The sequence below is a fragment of the Schistosoma haematobium genome, chromosome 2 (assembly GCF_000699445.3).
Source record: "Schistosoma haematobium chromosome 2, whole genome shotgun sequence".
NCBI classification, from domain to species: domain Eukaryota; kingdom Metazoa; phylum Platyhelminthes; class Trematoda; order Strigeidida; family Schistosomatidae; genus Schistosoma; species Schistosoma haematobium.
This window is the reverse complement of record NC_067197.1, coordinates 41,017,464-41,036,645: the sequence shown is the minus strand read 5'-3', so window position 1 is coordinate 41,036,645 and position 19,182 is coordinate 41,017,464. Positions and strand designations below refer to the sequence as shown.

Below are 19,182 nucleotides of genomic sequence, written 5' to 3'. Positions count from 1 at the left end.
GTATATGTGAGCGTGTGTGACTGTGTACATGCTCATCTAGCTTACTCGACTATTTAGCCTCCAAATGGTCTTGTACGACTGAGGGTGAATAGATTCCTTTCTCCCTCTAAAAATGCTATCAAATGGCCACGCGTATATAGCCACTCCCAGGGAAGTCCCACTCACTGCCGTATCACAGTGAAATTGTTGTTTACGAAACTGAGAGCGAATGTCCGGCGCTTAAATCGGGTTGGTGGGTACGGAGGACCCACCTAGGGGAGTTAAAAATTCGTGATTCCAAACCAATGGGCTCCATGATCCCTAGGGAGCAAATGATGCGCGAATCTGTTGCTGGTCATCGCTTACCATTGGACTGCATCTCCCAACGCTGACCCACTACCTTGTGGATTAGACCTCCAGGTCGAAGGCTCGCACAGTTGCCCCCTAAGAAAATCACCCACTTCAGCTTATCCACTCGGGCATTATCCCATCCCACATAGAAAGTTAATGATTTATTGTGTGACGCACATATATTTTGGTGCTCCTTTATACCAATGTTTATCTGGCTAAATAAATAAATAGTGTTCATCTGACCTACTCATTTATTCTCTTACGCGCCTAAACAGTAATTCCCCAATCGCTCTACTACTCATTTTCATGTTAAATATTAATTGATGAATTTTCTCTTTTCCTTTTGTGGTTTCTAGAGTGTAATAAACTGATTTTTTTTCAACTCAAAGTATTTCTATCATAACAGTCTATTTCATTTCTATCTTCAGTGACATTAGTAGTGCAAAGTTAGGATAAATTCTAATACACTGAACAAAGGATATTGTTTATATATATACCATTATTTCTTACTAAATTCGTATAACTTCATACACGATATAGCCTTTTATCAAACATTTGATCAGATGTCTAATGACATTTATTATTTCTCTCTTATATCATACAATTCCAAGTGAAGACATAAACTTATTCAAATTTAACATTGCATATAACTCATTTTAAATATTAGCAATTTTCACTATGATGTTGTGAAGATTGTTGAGTTTTATTGGAATCATAAACCGATCTAATTTAGACCACCACTGAAAATTTTGAAATACTTGACAGTCGTTTCGTTCTAGTATGTGTGTCTACAACCCCACACGCCGGGACTCAAACCCAGAAGCTTCGGCCTTGCATGTGAATGCTTAACCTTTAATACTTTCTACTTTTCTAACTTAGATCAGTTCATGATTTCAATGAAATTAAGAATTTTATTGTACTTTACAAACAATCCTAAATTAACAAGCTATAATCTTAAACAATGTAGTTTGCCTTAAACTTGATCTTCGTTTTTCTGGAATGATTAATTTGGATCCATAAGTGTAGAATTAAAAGACAATTTATTGAAAAAATATGTTCTTCGTTTATGTATCAGTGTTTTAATATAATTGGATATTTTTTCCCACTTATGTCAAAGTACAGTTATTTCATAGTGCTTTACTCACTATTCACGTCGTCTCAATCAATGTACACATATACCAATACATATGGAAAAATACCTTGTCAATTAGTTTACAACTTACTCTATCGTTCTACCAAAGTTAATAACTGATTATTAACATTATAACATGATGTCTGGATATTTTTGTCTTTATTCAATATAACTATTATCGTGGTAAAAGGAATTACAAATTAAGAATTAATATGCTGTAAAGTTATATAGTATAGGAGTGAGTTAATCCCATTTTAGATTGTTGCGCAATGTCCAAGTATTACATATGGCAAGAAGTAGATATGTAGCGAACGAGAACTCAAGTGAGGAAACCAATGGATTATTTATAGAGTAGCTTAGTAAAATATAAAAATCATACATTAAACACATTATTTGAACATCTTTGGATTATCCTTTACATTCTGCATTATTCCTCTAATTCTGTTGTTATCTTGATTGCTCTCCGATTTCTTTTCTGTTGTCTTCGTTTCAATCTCCTGCTGCCAGGCATTCCATTTCCGATTGCAGCTACATACTACTTATATCTGTCATCATAAATAGCATACACCACAGATATACCTTTGTAAGTTACTGATAATGTTTGAGATGATAACGAATAATTATTTTTGCGACCATAAATAAAAATTGGTCTTAAATTTATTAAATGATCAATCCTGTCTCTGTTAGTCGTATATGACAGGTAAATCGACACTATCTCTAAAATCTTAATCCTAAACTCTTGTTCTTGAAACAAAACCTTGACCTGATGGAATTCTATCTTATAGAAAGACCAATCAGATAGCGATTCTTGGGATTTTGCTTGAAGACCATTCATCTATGTTGTTACAGAGCATTTTCGCATTATAATTGATGTCAGTTCGTGATGAAAGCTCTAGCCATAAACCCTTATATCTAACCCCAAACTAGGAAAAATATGAAATATTTGAAAAATCTATATTCATCCTTTTAAGGATAGTAAAAGACAGGCAACCTCTAACTATAAAGGTGAATTTATATATTGTCTTCTTGATTTAAAGCCAGCATAACCTGTAGAAAACGTTATTAAATTCATTGATTATATAACATATGTTAAAACTTTGTAATCTTACTATTTTCTTTTCTTTAAATTAATCTTTTAAGGAAGATGTTTTCTGACTGACTAGGAACTAGCTAGTTCATCGTGGTTATTCTAATCTCATCCCTGTATTATACTCTTTTACTCTTACCATACATCGTAGATGTTATAGTTATCCACTAATCAGTAAAATCGAGGAGTATGTTATTCGATAATCAAATATTTGAACTTATTTTAATCGAAAGTTAAAGGACCGGAAGTACCTCGGTACGACAAATTTAGTAGTAAGAATATTACAAATAAAGTTGCCTAACAAATAAACTCAGCCCTAGAATTTTAACGTGATCTTTCTACTAAGTGTAGCACCACCATGTACTATTAATTTCTGAAAACAAATCAATAAATCAGTGAAATATATTGTTATCAATGGAATTATCTGTTCTTAGCACAAGTAAAAATAAGAAACTATCATCGTTAATGTTAGTCTTGTTGACTAATGCAACTGTTAATGACAACTTATGTACAAATTACAAGAGTAAAAAATGATGCAGTGATAAATTCACTGAGATGGTTGTTGTGTTATTTTTTGTACTACTGTTTAAAAACATTTCATTGGATAAAAGTACAAAACTGCTCGTCAAGGTTACTTTCATTCTATTTTAATATTTTTATTTAGTATAATTAAGTATTGATGAAATAACACTGGTGTTTCTCTTCTACAGTAATGCGACATTAGATTGCCGGCACAATTCTGTTAGGCATCAACACAACTCGATTATGCTGGCTGCATATCTATTATAGAGCACGAGTGGATTATTCACACAGATAAATCGTTCATTGTTCGTCCTCAGCAATCTAATGTCGCATTACTGTAGAAGAGAAACACCAGTGTTATTTCATCAATACTTAATTATACTAAATAAAAATATTAAAATAGAATGAAAGTAACCTTGACGAGCAGTTTTGTACTTTTATCCAATGAAATGTTTTTAAACAGTAGTACAAAAAATAACACAACAACCATCTCAGTGAATTTATCACTGCATCATTTTTTACTCTTGTAATTTGTACATAAGTTGTCATTAACAGTTGCATTAGTCAACAAGACTAACATTAACGATGATAGTTTCTTATTTTTACTTGTGCTAAGAACAGATAATTCCATTGATAACAATATATTTCACTGATTTATTGATTTGTTTTCAGAAATTAATAGTACACAGTGATGCTGAGATAATATATTATGAACTGGACAAGAACGTTAGTATTGTGTAACATACTTCAAATGAGAAAAAAATATCATTTAAGTGTATCCAATTCATCTCCGTTAAAAGATCATCGCTTACCGCCAATGAGTTGTGAAATCGGTAAGCCAGAGAATGGTTGAAAATACTTCATTCAATCAGCACTCAATGAAAAGTTCCGAGAATAGTTTACAAAAACGAAGGTTTATGTGTCACACTATGATTATATAGTTATCTGTTTTCTCGCTAAATTTAGCGTGCTTCCAGGAGCTTCTAAAACATTAAGGTCGCACAAACCTATAAATCTCTTTGTTCTCTGTACCTAGATTAACGTTGGATGTAAAACTTCTTTTCATACCTTCTCTTTGTGGCTCAGGTGTAGAAGAAATGTGGCGAAACAGTAATCACTTAGTAAATAGTTATCAAGCCTTCTGCCATTAAACTTACTACAGGATTACCACTGGCTTCTATTCTGTGTCATTTATAATAATAATAATAATAATAATCTTGTGAGTTGTTAAAGGAAGTTGTGTGTCTATTTCTGACTTCGTTTACGCTTCTAATGAATGATCATTAATATATTAATCCATCAATAGAATATTTAGAATTTCAGTTGAATTGGGTTATGGATATTTATTTCACTTAAGATATTTTTATTCAAATAACACAAAAACACCAACAACGAGCGAGTTAACGAATAATGTTGAACAAGCGAATATGTATGCTTAAGATAATGACTAATTTAAAAGACCTAAACAATCAATGTTTAAGCGGATCCATTAGATAATGGCGTAGACTGACACATAAATGAGTTCAATCATACAACCTCACTTCTACAAGCATGAATATATACGTATAAAAGTATGATAGAATTATGATGGCTTGATGTAATACCATTCTGTCTGTCCACCAGATAGGCTAATAATTCAAAGATAGAGTAATTTGAACATGTATATAACTGTGTGTCTGTGTATGGATTTAGGTATAAATCATATTTACTGTGTTCCAGAAAAAATGCATCGAGTTGGACAGAATGAAAACAGCATAAAGAATAGCTGAGTTGAAATAATTAGTGTACAACCGTTGGAACAGTATGAAATTGAAATGTAATGATTTGTGTGAGTTTTATGTTTATTAATGAGGAATTCAAGTCAATAAACAAAATTTTACGACAAACAACTGCCCAAAAAAAAGTTTTTAAAACTTTCATTCAAAAAGAATTATTTTAGCGTGCAAAGTGTTCGTCGATTGGGAGGTAGCATTGAAACGATATTTCCTACTTCCAGTTTAAATATCACCTATGAAACAAAAGTGTTATTTCCTCATTCAATGATCCCCTTCAATAATATGTGCCTTTTTAATGGTCACCCCTATTACTACTCACTCTTTTCCATTGCACCATTTTAATAGTCTCTCTTTCGCTCGTGCTCTTATGAGTGAATACTTCTGGGCTGGGTTAGACACCACTTATCTCGTCTTAGCTGGAAATTTTGTTGGACAATTCCGAATTGGTTCACCCATACTCTTTCATGTCTTCTACCATGGTTCTATTAGCTAGGAAATAATTCTCCAGGTATGCAAGCCATAAAACATGATTGGGCGCTTTAAAGATAGGGTTGTAATACTTAATTATGTAAGTCGGTATTAATGAGTGTATCAATGCTATAAGACTAAGAGACTTGATATAATTTATCAATATGGGGACTTGTGGAAATTATAGTATTTTAACAGTTGAGTTCACGATTCTACCTAAGCTAGACCGCGCGCTCACGCAAGACCGAAGGTCCTTGATTCGAGTCTCGCGTACGAAATCGTGGATGCACACTGCTGAGGAGCCCCATACTAGGACGAAACGGCTGTCGAATGCTTTCAGGTTCTCATTTGCGACATAATTTAGTTGAATAGCCTTGTCGTGACTGCCTAATCTATATTGTCTAACGTCGAAGTCACAACATTTTCTCTCTTAACTTGCTTTACCGCGACAGTCATAGTTTACCTCTCCGTAACAACCCTTGAAGAACGAATTTAACCTTACCATTAAAGTATATTTAATGCAAAGACAAAAGAATTACATTGAAATATAATTCCTTCGTGGTCGAGCTCTACAACCTGAATAACATCGGCGCGTTGGTGTTCATTGACTTTATTTTTCATTTACCATTCAACGTCAAAATGTAAAACTTTTGAAGTAGGATTCATACAACTTGAAGTATCACATAATTGGATTTTAGCGTTATCCCTCTGTCATTAAAGGAACAAGAATGATAACACCCACGGACTCTATGTTACAAGGTTCATTAGGATTGAATTTTTCAAACATGTTCAACTATAACGAATGACTATTATCAACAGTTGAGATCATGAGTCAATTGAAGATAGACCACTATGGAAAACCTGGAAGCACCGGACGGCCGTTTCGTCCTATTTTGTTCCAGTGCTTCCAGGTTTTCCATGGTGGTCTAGCTTCAATTGACTCATGATCTCAACTGTTGAAATTATTACAATCTCCACAAAACCCCTTCTGATACGAATGAATATATGTTTAAACATAGAAAAAAAAACATACCGGTAATAATAATGATAATAACGAGCCCAACGAATTATACTGTAATACAAAATGAAGTAGAATCACTAAACATTTACAAACCATTTAATTGTATAAATTAAAAAGTAAAATATCAATATTATTGTTGTCAATGTTAATTTATGTGTAAAAGTTGGTCCACATAACTAAATGGAATTTTTTAAACTCGGTTCTCATTTAGTTTACTACTGTACTGCCAACAATATAGACCGTTTTTCACTCCAAGTAATATCAATGCAGTAGGCGAAATGTGTCCATTCACTATTACATGTCTTATTGTATGTCTGTATTTAGAAATTTATTAAAAATATATTTACATATCACACTTCCCCCGTAACCGTTTTAAGGTTACTGCTGTTCCAAAGCCCGGGTAAAGAAGGAGGGTTGGGCATGTAGTCAGCAAATTCGTCCCGTAGAACACAAACTTGCTAAACAAAACGCTAACCAGGAACAATCATTGAAACAATCTAAACTCGAATCTGAAAGTTGAAGAATCTTCATTTAGAAGCGTTATGATGACTCACGGTGATTTCCATCCGTTCTTCAGCTAAAAATAGCTTGTAATAACAATCATCGTATTATAATGTGATCATGTTTGTTTTTTTATCATCTCAAGTGAATGATAAAAGTATGCAAACCGATCAACATGTTATTTTCTAATCGCTTTTTATTTCTGACTTCTATAATTAAAACAAGTCACTTTATGATACTCTAGCTGTACAGTGCTTTTTTTGTTAGACTTTTCGGCTGATGTAAGTTCTTAATACATTACTGTGTAATGATATCATGAAGCCATTGTGGTATAGATATAATGCTGATCAAACTATTTCCAGTCACAATAATCTCAATGGTATCATTGTTTTATGTTAGTCAGTAAACCCTGTTTTCAAGTAGGTTACATGTCGTTTGTCAATGTGCTGTACCCTCACTTGAACAAGCCGATACTTTTCCCTGTACTCGAACCCGTGTCAACCCAGCTTCACAGTCTAAGACTTTACCGTTGATCTAATAGTGTCACGACTCACCTCCTGCAAGGCTGAGATGTTTCCATAGAGTAGCCGTTGAGTAGTAACCGTTAGCACGTTTGTCTAGCCCTTTGGTACCGACCGAATTTTATTAATCATTCTGCGTTTCGACTCCTAGTTCATGTGACTTAACACTATATTTTCATTTCTTATGTAGTTGAAAAGTGTTGGTGATGCAGCGTGGCGAATGGTGAAGTATAACCTGTAAGGATACCATACAAAGAATTATTGTCCATATTTTTAACTCAGTAATTATTAGACGCTTAGACTTGCATTATTTTATTCTCCGATTTCTAAGCTTTCATCTAACCTAGAAATCGTTGTCATATATCTTATTGTTCCAGATTTATAGTTAATGAATTAATTAATTCCCCATATTGTACCACTTGTAACTAGGTTAAGTAAATATTGTGATTTTCTAATTGTGTTGTTGTATGATCAGACATTCCAGATATGTTATTGTATGAGTTTTGTGTCATGATTGAACCGACTATAATAAAGAGAGGGAGATCATACAACCGTTCCCTGTTACTACGTTCTGACCACTCAAAACCCAATACAACCCGAATAATTTGTTTGCTTTTTTCAATGTAATAGTCAGTAGAAATCCTTGCTTAATCCAGTTTAAATATCAGTTTTTTTTCAATTATGAATGTACTGAATTTAAGTAAGTAGTAGCAGTATCCTACTGTACTATACTTTTTTCTCCTCTTCCACTCTCTCACTTATCCATATAGATCGAAGGATTAGATATTTCGTTGATTGAAAATCCTGAAGATTACCCAACTGTTATCCATGGTACATATTTTCGTAATTGGGATTCAATACGTAGAGAGGGCTTAAAACGTATGCAACGTACTCATATACATTTTGCACCGGGTGAAGTTGGTGAAACTGGTGTGATAAGTGGTATGCGTTCAAGTGCTGAGATTATTATTTATATTGATTTAATTAAAGCAATAAATGATGGGTATAAATTTTACTTATCAAAAAATAATGTTATTCTATGTGAAGGAAATAAAGAAGGTTGTTTACCGACGAAATATTTTCGTGCAGCTTATCAACGTAATCCACGTGAGTGAATTTCCATACAGATATATATATATATATATATATATATATATATATATGATAATTGTTTAATATATCACATACTCTTCGACAATTGAGAATTCAGCCTATTCCTACCAAATAATGGGTCCATTAACGCCATCATGTTTGGTCTCAAGTTCGACTCCCTATTCTACTAAGGTCAGCTTTGGCAACAAATCTCATATATAAAGCGTGGCTCAAAGCCAACCCACATGAACTTCTAGTTGGTAGGATGAGTCACAAAAAAATCATTCATAAAACTACACTAAATTCACCTGTTAGTAAACCCAACCACCAATCAAAGATTATCCAAGTAAAATAACTTGGATTTGTTTAAATCAGAAATCCATTCGATTATAAGCATAAAATTCGTGATCCCAACTTCCCATGAAATATTAAGTCTCAACAGGTAAACAAAAAAGAAATTTGTCATAGAAAATTAAGTAATAGGGGTGTATCGCTAATTAACTGTAATTTATAATTGGCTAAATAAACGAGATATCACTGAGATCAATAAGTAGGCAGATGCAGAACTTACAAGTAGAACAGTACTGAAATACCATAAACCAAGTGTTTAATAAATAAATATAGAAAGGCAAACAAACTGATTCTTCAAGAAAAGTTATATAATTTCCATGATTTTCTTTCCACGTTTCTTTCTCATAAGGAATCACTATTGTGTAATATTTAAGCTAGACATACAGTACTTATGTCCTGATAGTAGATCAGTTGATGAGAGGAGGGAATATGGAACTTCATTGACTTCGATATCTTTTACACAATTTCGGCAACTCCCTATCCAGGCCTATAGAGCTCATTTACCAAATAAAAGCTTGGGTACTAGACTATGAGTCACACTTTTGATGTAAGGTCTAACGACAACGCACTGTTATTCAGACTGTTCTAAGTGTCTTAGGGTTTGAACCCGGCACTTAGTGGTTGAAAGCTGGGTACTTTAACTTCTAAGTCATCAATGCAGCTTTTTGTCCTTCCCAGCGTACTCTGGAAGTTAGTTAGTTAATCCCACACAGACAAGTCGATTGGATTATCGGAAGAAAATAAATTTAGTTAAAATATATGAGATTATAACACCGAAGAAACCAAAGCAAACGGGAACACTGGCAGTTTACTTTGGTACAATTCGTGTATATCAAAGACTTCGAGTCAACCATACTTTATGAATTAGACGAACACATTACTAGTCTACTTTTGTACAGCTGCATTAGGGACATTCCCATCGGGAAACCCACTAACAACCCAAAAGCATTGAGAACAATAATGAATAGAAACCAGTATGAAACATGAATAACAACGCAAGTGTTTGTTACATGCATGTATAAAATACATGAACCAGAGTATATGCACTATATGTTACCTATACTAGCATAGATACTTTCTATCACAAGTATACGTTACTTACTTGCATATGTAGAATACATAGACCAATGCGTATACACTACATAGTACATACATGGGTATGGGTGCGATTTGCTTTTGCTACTTATAGGTCGGAGTTCAATCCATTGACAATGAGAAATGAATCAATTAATTGCGTTCAAATCATTTGAATAAAGCTGTCTATTGACGATCAACTCCACACCCATACCATAGACAAGTTTAGAGTCCTGTGCACTGGTTACGACACAATTTATGGCCATCACTCTGGATCACACCGGACCTGACGGTCTTTCTTAGAGATAATCCATTCAGGCACCAAACAAAATAAATTCCTTTTTACGTTTCTTCATTTTATAATTATTTTTACCACACACCGCTTATATAGTCCATATTTACTATTGAGTGGGGGACTAGTACGATATCCATCCCTCGTGTTAGCTCATGAAACAAAGTCCCGTCATCTTCGGGGCACCTTGAGGTGTTAGTTGGACTCTACCCTGTCCCATAGAAACAAACTAGAACAACATCCCACATGGCTGATGTTGATGCTAAATCGCACAGTTAAAAACAATCTCACTTCATATTCTGTCTTAGTAATCAATCCATAAGGTAATTGATTATTATTATTATAAGCTGTATAAAGATGTTACATACTCTTTGATTAGTGTGAGAGATGGGAAGCTCTGTTAGATAACTTTGTGCAAGGTTTTTTTGAGGAATTTTATACACGCACAATCCATTTTATTGTTTTGAAGAGAGCAAGAACATATATTTACGCAGAATAACATGAATTCATGTTATTTCGAAAGACTGTCACTTAAATTAAAACATTTTTATGTAAATTAATTCATTCCTCAGGCACTTGAATTACGAGCCACACTCCTAGTACGAGTGCTGATAATATACTAGCTGGTTGCTTAAACTGAGGTAGGATTGATCAAAGCTCGAGACCGGAACATATTGTTTGAAAGTCAAACTCCTTAACCATTAAGCCACCACTCCAAAACTGCTTCCTATAAGCGTGACAAAAATTCAATATTAGTTTGATAATACCGCACACCATCGAATTAATAATGTAATAATGAGGAGTTCATTAAGTCATGTTCTGATAGATATGTTTCTGAATTGAAAATAGTTGTGGCAAAATTACTGACTCTATTATGAATGATGATGGATTTACCATAAAATACTAATTTCCCTTTTAATTCCATATATGTTATAATTAGGTTAACCCTATTGGGCAACAGTGCGATATAAGAAATGAATTAGAATTTTATTTTAGGCATTGATTTTCAAGCAGACGTATGATAAAAATGAATAGAGCGTAGTGTGGTCTATGATTGTTGTTAACCAATCGACGTTCTTTAAGAGTTTGTCATCTTTCACGTTGGGTAAAGAATATATCACAAACAGGCGAATACCTAGGCAATTAATCATTCTATAAATAACAATCAATATACGTACACACACACAGTACATATAAGAACACTCTGAAGGTTAATATGTATGATAACTTAACAAAGGCAAATATGAATGTACAGAGAAGATTCACGTGGGCATTGTAGTGTCTATATGGGCCTCTATACAATTAATGAAATGACAGAATATTTCAAATATTTTGGTTATATGTTTATTATATGCAACGACATACAACCCATCTATTAGAATTTTTCAACAAGACGCATAATAACATACAGTTTATCATAGAACAATATGTTCCATTTCCTTAACGTTACCAATAACAAAAGTGACCAGTTGGTACAGTTCAGAAAAAAGCTGACAAGACCCTAATAAGCTCAAATAAATTCATGTTATTTTCCGCGTCTTTATTTTTACTCTCTCCATGAAATACAAGAGAGGAATATTGACCAGTTCCAACTGGATTCGAAAGTTACTGTTACCAAACTCAGTCCTCTAGCTAACTACTCTTCTCATGAAACATGAAGGGTGATGTGATGAATTTAAATCTTTGTGATACAAGGTTATGGATGTACATTACTCTAGGTAGTCTTATACTAAGATCAAAACACATTTGTTCGTTTTATTATGGCTTAGATCATAGATTGGTCATAATTAGACAACCATCGGAAACCAAGAAATACTGAACAGGTGGCTTATTTTAGTATGGGACGCCTCATTAGTGCACACTAATAACATGAGCCCATCAAAGGTCAGGGCCATTACCTTCAAGTCTCGTGACGAGCGCTTAACTTTTAGACCACTTTGTTGGCATCCATTAGTTTTTATTTCTAATTTCAATTGATTCGCGATGTTGTACAATTATCGTCCAATAATATTGGTAAGTAACTGCCTCGCTACCAGAAAGTTTGGACTTTAGTGATGATGGCTTCTTGCCAGAACTCTGAGAATCACATCTAGAAATAAGTCGCAAGTGTACATATTCTATCGTATCTTGTTTTTTGGTATAATATTATAAAATGCCTGAATATCTATCATTAACTGCCTGTCCATTAAGATCATTTTTTAAATTAAATTTATTGATATAGAATTGCGGAGATTGTTGAATTTTATCGAAATTATGAACTTATTTAATTTAGAAAGTTATTGAAAACCTGGAAGCATTGAATGGCTGTTCCGTTCTAGTATGATGCTCTACACTAGTGCACATCAACGACCCCGCAACGGGGAATTGAACCCTGAGCCTTCATTCTTGAGCTTCGACAGGTATTTTCTGGGGTTCTAGTGCGAAGCTGTGACTAGTGGAATTCAAACTTGTCGGATATGTTACAGTTACTCAACACAGGCAATGAAGGATCGTGATGCAATATCGCGAATCGATTGAATTTAGAGATTAACACCATTGGGTGCCAGCTCAATGGTTTAAAAGTTAAGGGTTCATGCGCAAGACCAAAATTCGTGAGTTTGATTACCTGTGGTAGGGTAATGAATTCGCATTGCAGAACAGTCCAGTACTAGAACGAGGCGGTTGTTCAGTGTTTCGGGGTTATTAATGGTTGTCTAACTTAGACCTGTTTGTGATCTCAGCAAAATTTAATTTTTCTTGATAGACTACCTCAGTAAATAGAGTAGGGGGTCCGAATAAATCTTATCATTTACAAAGAAACTTGCATAAAATTCATTGATATCATAGTTTTCTTCTGCTTTGTGCCCGCTAGCTATATGCTTCATTCGACAACTCAATTATATTAATATGTATATATATATACTAAAATTGTTTGGTGACCCCCTCACTCTCCGCATAGAATTCTTATATATTCCGTCAACCATCGGTCAGAATTCTAGAAAGATTAGATAAGCACATCATACTCTCCCATATTTTTATTGAACTTAAAAAATTCCCGTGATCTTATACATTAAATATGAGGTTATAATATATGAAATTGCAAGTTGTATAAAACTAGGTCATATGTTGTATAGAGCTAATTAACAGATATATAAATATTGAATTGTAATTCATGAACAGTAAGGGATTTTTTAACACTTAATAAGTTAAATAAATGCTTTTAATCAAGGTAAAGATGCCATAAACCAGTACATACATGTTATCATATATATGTAGATCGATACCCCAGAAAATAGCTTTCCAAGTTTCACATTTTTATATTTATTCATCACAATTTTAACAAATATAGTATTATCAAAAGGGGTTTGTGGAGATTTTAGAAATTTCACCGATTGAAATCATAAGTCAATTGAAGCTGGACCAACATGGAAAACCTGGAAGCACTGGACGGCCGTTTCGTCCTAGTATGGGACTCCTCAGCAGTGCGCACCCGTGAGATTCAAACCCAGGACCTATCAGTCTCGCGCGCGAGCACTTAACCAATTAGACCACTGAGCCGGAGCATATATATATATAATATACAAACTTATTATTCAAACCTTCTTTGATCCACTTCTTTTGACTTTAAATAATCCTAAACGTTAGATAATTCTCATGACGAGATATGACCACAGTTGACCATATGTTCAAGGATTGACCTGTTTGACTGGCATAGATTTCCTTTTTAAATAGTAATACACAGTAGCACTCGGGTATGCATTTGACAAATCTACTCTGTTTACAACCAATGTAACCTGTTCCACATCAACAATTAGACTTATAACCGCACACTGAGAGATGGTTCAAAGCAGTGATCGTTTTCCATCAAAAGAATTATCGTTCAAGATTATTCACTAATCCAAAAGAACTGTCTGAAAGTGTGTTCAGATCAGAAATTTGCACAATTCAAAGCTGATCTCTTGTTTTATCAAGGTTTTAGCACCCATTTTCTAGTTCGGTATATGTATAAATATATACATCTAGATTAACTTCCAAAAGTTCACTACTATAGAATAGTTATTGATATTGATTATCTATTTACACATATGATTTTTATAAGTTTATGTCATGTGATATATTGAAATAACAATTATTATTATTTGCTAAAGTACTACAAGTTTTTGACTAAGTAACACAATATCAATGCTAAGCGGTAAGCTCTCAGACTATATAGTTGAATAATAACATGGTTTCAAATCCGATAACGGGCATTCAGATTATCTAATGGTTCATCATCAAGTTGGAATTGAATAATTTTCAAGTTTATGTTAATATATAGGAAAGTAAAAGTTGTTCTCTAATTGAACAAAGTCATTATAAATCACTCAGTTGTTTGTTTACCAGTAAACTAACCTTGAAGTGAATTTCTTTAAATTCTATTGCGAAGCCATAATACAGCGGAAGTTCAATAAATATATCAACTTCACAAGTGATTTCACCGCTATTATACTTCACACAGAATAATGCCTTAGATGAGTTAAAACATCTTCCGGCAGTTACCAGATATATCTTATTATTTCCAACTACTTAACATGTTTCAGCTACCAGCTTTGACTATCCTTATGATGAACTTTGTGAAATTTTACGCTTGAATGATTTACACATATTCTTACAATCTATTAAAATTGGTGTGTTTCCAAGTTTTAGAAAACTTATGGAAACAATGTCGTTAGTTATAAGGTAAATGCTTCATGAAGGATTTACAATCCTCTATTAGGTGTCTTTTAAGATATATGGTACTTTCTATTTAGCAGTGTTTATAGGCTAATCCACATAACAATTATGTAAATGCCTCCCATTGACCTCATAATACATTTTCAGTTGATATTGATTTAATAATACGAACAAACAGTTATTAGGACGCGTAGTATCTTGAGTGCGATATCGAGATACACAAACTTCCCTATATACAAACTCTCAACCAGCTACTGAATGAGACGACTAAAATGGGAAAGGACATTTATTGGACTGAACCGATTCACAAGCATAAACGCTCATATATATAACAGTATTGTTGTATCCTTATCTCACTTTATAATATTAATTGAGATGGGATAAAATGTAAAATCATATTTACGTTGAGTGTGATATCTTTAATTTGAATATGTAGTGTAATATTCATTTAGCGTAACTTTCTATCCAATTATTTTATTATAAAATTCTCAGTATTTTCAGTTACACTTGATATTCATTGACTAACCATCAAATATCAGAACTCGTTTGTTTTTCTTGCTTAGAGGGTAAATCATGTCTTCATATTGCCATCTATTTGTGTATCTTCTATCTGCCACTTAGTGCCATTTCAGTTTCCTGTTTTTTAAAGTTGACTTTCTACATTTATAGCAGACAGTAGTATCAGGTTAAATGGTCTCGTGTAAATTATTTCACGTTGAATGTGATATTCATTATGGATTGACTTACTTCAAGATGAATTAATGAAGTTTTACTAAAAAGTTGTGAATTTAATCATATCATGAGTAAAGCAGTCGTTATTAAAACAGTTGTATGAGCATTGAACAATGTCACAAGTTAGTTGAAACTAGAAATGTAAACCATTACTTATCAATTTAATAGTTTCCAGAATAAACTCTCTCTTTTGCTATGAAATTTGAAGATCTTGTAATCGATCCCTAATGTGTTCGTAGGTAGATTACCATTAAAGAATCACATACGACGATGAAATATCTGTCTAATATTCCCTTGTTTCAACTAGTTTTACTGTTTAAATACTTGATATTCAACCAATGAGCTATATGTATTATCTTCTTCCCCTTGCATTGTGTACATCTCCAGTTTTCTCATGTTTCATATGTTATTTTTCAGCAGTTATATCGACGTCTCTTTCTCTGTATAAATATAAGCTTTGTCATTACTCTGTATTGTTTATTGATCGTTTCTATTATTCATATTGTACTTTATGTTTCATTTTTTTTGGAATATATGCATGTGTAAACACGTATGAATAATTATGAATTAGAATGCACATATATCTCTATATACTTGTAGTTAAACTATAATACCAAGTATATTTTACCGTATATAATCACTTGTTGTCGGATTAGATAATATTTAGTTGTATATACTTAAACTATATGGATTATTTACTCTGTTTTTGTTCTTTTTTTTTCTTTTTTTTACATTTTTATTGATTTTAATTATGTACAAATAGTTTATTGATTTCTACGTTGATGTTGTCCAATTCTTTTCATTATTTCAAGAATATTAAAGCTGTAATAATAATAATAATAATAATAATAATAATAATAATAATAATGGTAATGGTAATAGTAACGGTAATAAACAGCAATAATAACAGTGATTTAAACACTTATAATATCATGTTATTGTGACCTTATGCATTCAAGTACAAACTGTCTGTTTCTTCTTTCATATAAAATTGTAGTTTATTGTGCTATTGATAAGTGATTGTACGAAACAGAATTCTTAACTGTACTTTGTAACCTTTTAGAGAAGTCTTCTACTCTTAAGGTTTATATAGAAAGCAAGAGGAAATGTTTAGGACTTTGTGACCTTGAGAGGCTGAAAAACATTCTAAGATTGGCAATAAATTCAATAAAATCATTCAATTAGGATCATGTAAACAATTTCTCGTAAAAATTTCTAACAATCGTTTTGATTGATTGAAGTATGTTCAGCATTTTCTTAGATTCAGAAAACTTTTTCGATGACTTATCAAGAACACTTAAAACGCATTGATTTATGTCTTTATATAATAAAATTGTCACTTTACAATTGTACCCTTTTCTATTGTGTACTCTGAGATTCAATTCATTCTAACATTTCATTATCCAACTGTTTGGTGAGAGAAAATTGTGAAGTGTTATTTTTTATAACTGAATAGTAACGTTTACAATAGTTCATCAGACAGACATGAACACGTAAGGAATAATAATAGCTTTGTTTAAATGAGTAATTCCCACACTGACTATGCCCTGTCTAAACATATCATTACGGTGTGGCTTGGAGATACTATGTGACTTCTCCAACTTTACCCGACATATCACCTTAAGAAACTTCCCATCATTATAGTTCTCAATATCTAGATCATGGACATTTGGATTACGCCATTTTTAAAACACATTGACTGAAGTAACATAGCGAATATTTCAATGATTACTACTTGTATATGTGCTACATAATATTCAACTTATTGTACACTGATTTGTTTATATTACTGTTTGTTGTTTTTCTTTTCTATACGTGCACAGGTCTTAAACTTTCACTCACTCCGTAAAACAGCTGACTTGAATAATGCTTCTCGTATAAAGAACATACTTATATTTGTTGTGTATAAAGATAAAATTCTCACAAACATTCTGATACAAAAGTACAAAATTTTGTCAATACAGTTATATCGTGATTATGTTTACTTCCAGTTTCAACTCTACGTTAGTGCACTACACTTGAACAGCCCACTTTCATATATTTATCTGTATCTTTTGTTTTCTGTTATATAATATAAACTACTTTTACTCTAAACGAGTAGTTTGTTGTTTTGGAGACTATTTTATTTCATTTTTCAGATAGATATTCAGATTCGTTTGACTGATTTTTGACTTTTTGGTTTGCTATTGTATAACATATATATAATTTTTTTATATTTGGATTTTACTGAGCTGCATATTCTTATGCATATTACACAGAATTTTACACATTTGAATTACTACACTATAAAGAGTTATTATCAGTCCTAGTTGTTTTTACTTTACGTCATATCTGGTTTACATATTTTGGGTGGGGAAAACCTTGTGTTGATACATTGTCTCCTGTTTATATTCTCCGCTTATATTGTTATCATAAAATATCTGTCAATTTGAACCGCTGTACCCCACCTTCGTCAATTCTATATGATAATGCTTTGTGGACACATCCAGTGTAAGAAAGTTATCATGTAATGACACTTGGTTATGATCGCACATTTTATATATAGTTGACTGGAGTAGGAAATGTGAATCGTTGCTGGTTGTAAACTCGATGATCTCAAAGTAATGCAACCAGTATGATGGTTGTCCTGAGTCCTTTTTTAGCGGGGTAGTGTATCCACACTTGAGAAGTGCAGTACTCGAACGTAGTATTCATTCAGTGACCCTTGGTTTTCTAGTGGTTCTCTAGCTATATCCAATCTCTCATATACTTCATGATCGAGGTCTGTCGTTTGGTTTTGGTTTTTCTTATCGTGAATCAGTTTAAGCCGACTAAAAAGGATCGTATTCAAACGTCGATGGGGTTGTGGACGAGCACTGATGTGGGGTCTTATGCTAGAATGAAACAACTGTTCAGCCATCCCAGGTTTGACTGAGATTAGTCAGTAGTTCATACTGAAATGTTCAACAGTATCCAAAAACCGCTTATACTGATATTTAATTGGTCGTTATCTACATATTATTGTAATAGGACGACTATCTCCTAGTCATTGGATTAATTGATTCAGAGTTTCCAACACTTCTCTAAATACGGTTTGGGCAACTACATCAAAACGTCTAGTTCAAAATTGAGTAAACGAAGCCTGTACGGCATTATCAGGTCCCACCATAATAATAATAATCTACACTCCATGAAGTGTAGGAAACTGTCGATATTTTGATGAATGGTCTAAAAATTATCTACAGTGTAAGTATTTCAAATCAATAATACTATTAGCCGGACAGTTCTTTACTCACATTGACCTATCTGACGATCGAGTTCCTCGCATCAATGTAGTAGTTGTAATGATGACAGTTATTACTATAGATTTATTCAATACTTTAAATTTCGTAACATTAAGGAAATCTTAATACTAGCTATGGAATATTGTGATGAGGTTCCCTTTAACTTACATTCAATATGTAATTATCCCTGCAAATATGTGACTCGCAAAATGTTTCCAACAGTCAATATCCGCCGCTGGTCTATTACTTTAGCTGCTAAGATTTTTTTCACCCACCAGAGATATTCATTGAGTGAATTTCAATATAGTCAACTCTCTTCTCTACAAACA

At 33.0% G+C, this 19,182-nt stretch overlaps 1 protein-coding gene across 3 annotated transcripts in view; it reads left to right on the top strand.

The window, feature by feature from the left end:
• TRPT1_1 (tRNA 2'-phosphotransferase 1) overlaps positions 1–18,861 on the top strand; it is a 38,462-nt gene extending 19,601 nt beyond the window's left edge. For 2 of the 3 annotated variants that reach the window (XM_051215216.1, XM_051215217.1), the window contains 2 exons: positions 8,128–8,464; positions 17,414–18,861. In XM_051215216.1, coding sequence (XP_051068406.1) covers positions 8,128–8,464; positions 17,414–17,439 — 363 coding nt within the window. In that variant the 3' untranslated portion in view covers positions 17,440–18,861. The remainder of the gene's footprint in view (positions 1–8,127; positions 8,465–17,413) is intronic. The other variant, XM_051215218.1, reaches the window with a different exon arrangement.
• The last annotated feature ends 321 nt before the right edge of the window (positions 18,862–19,182 follow it).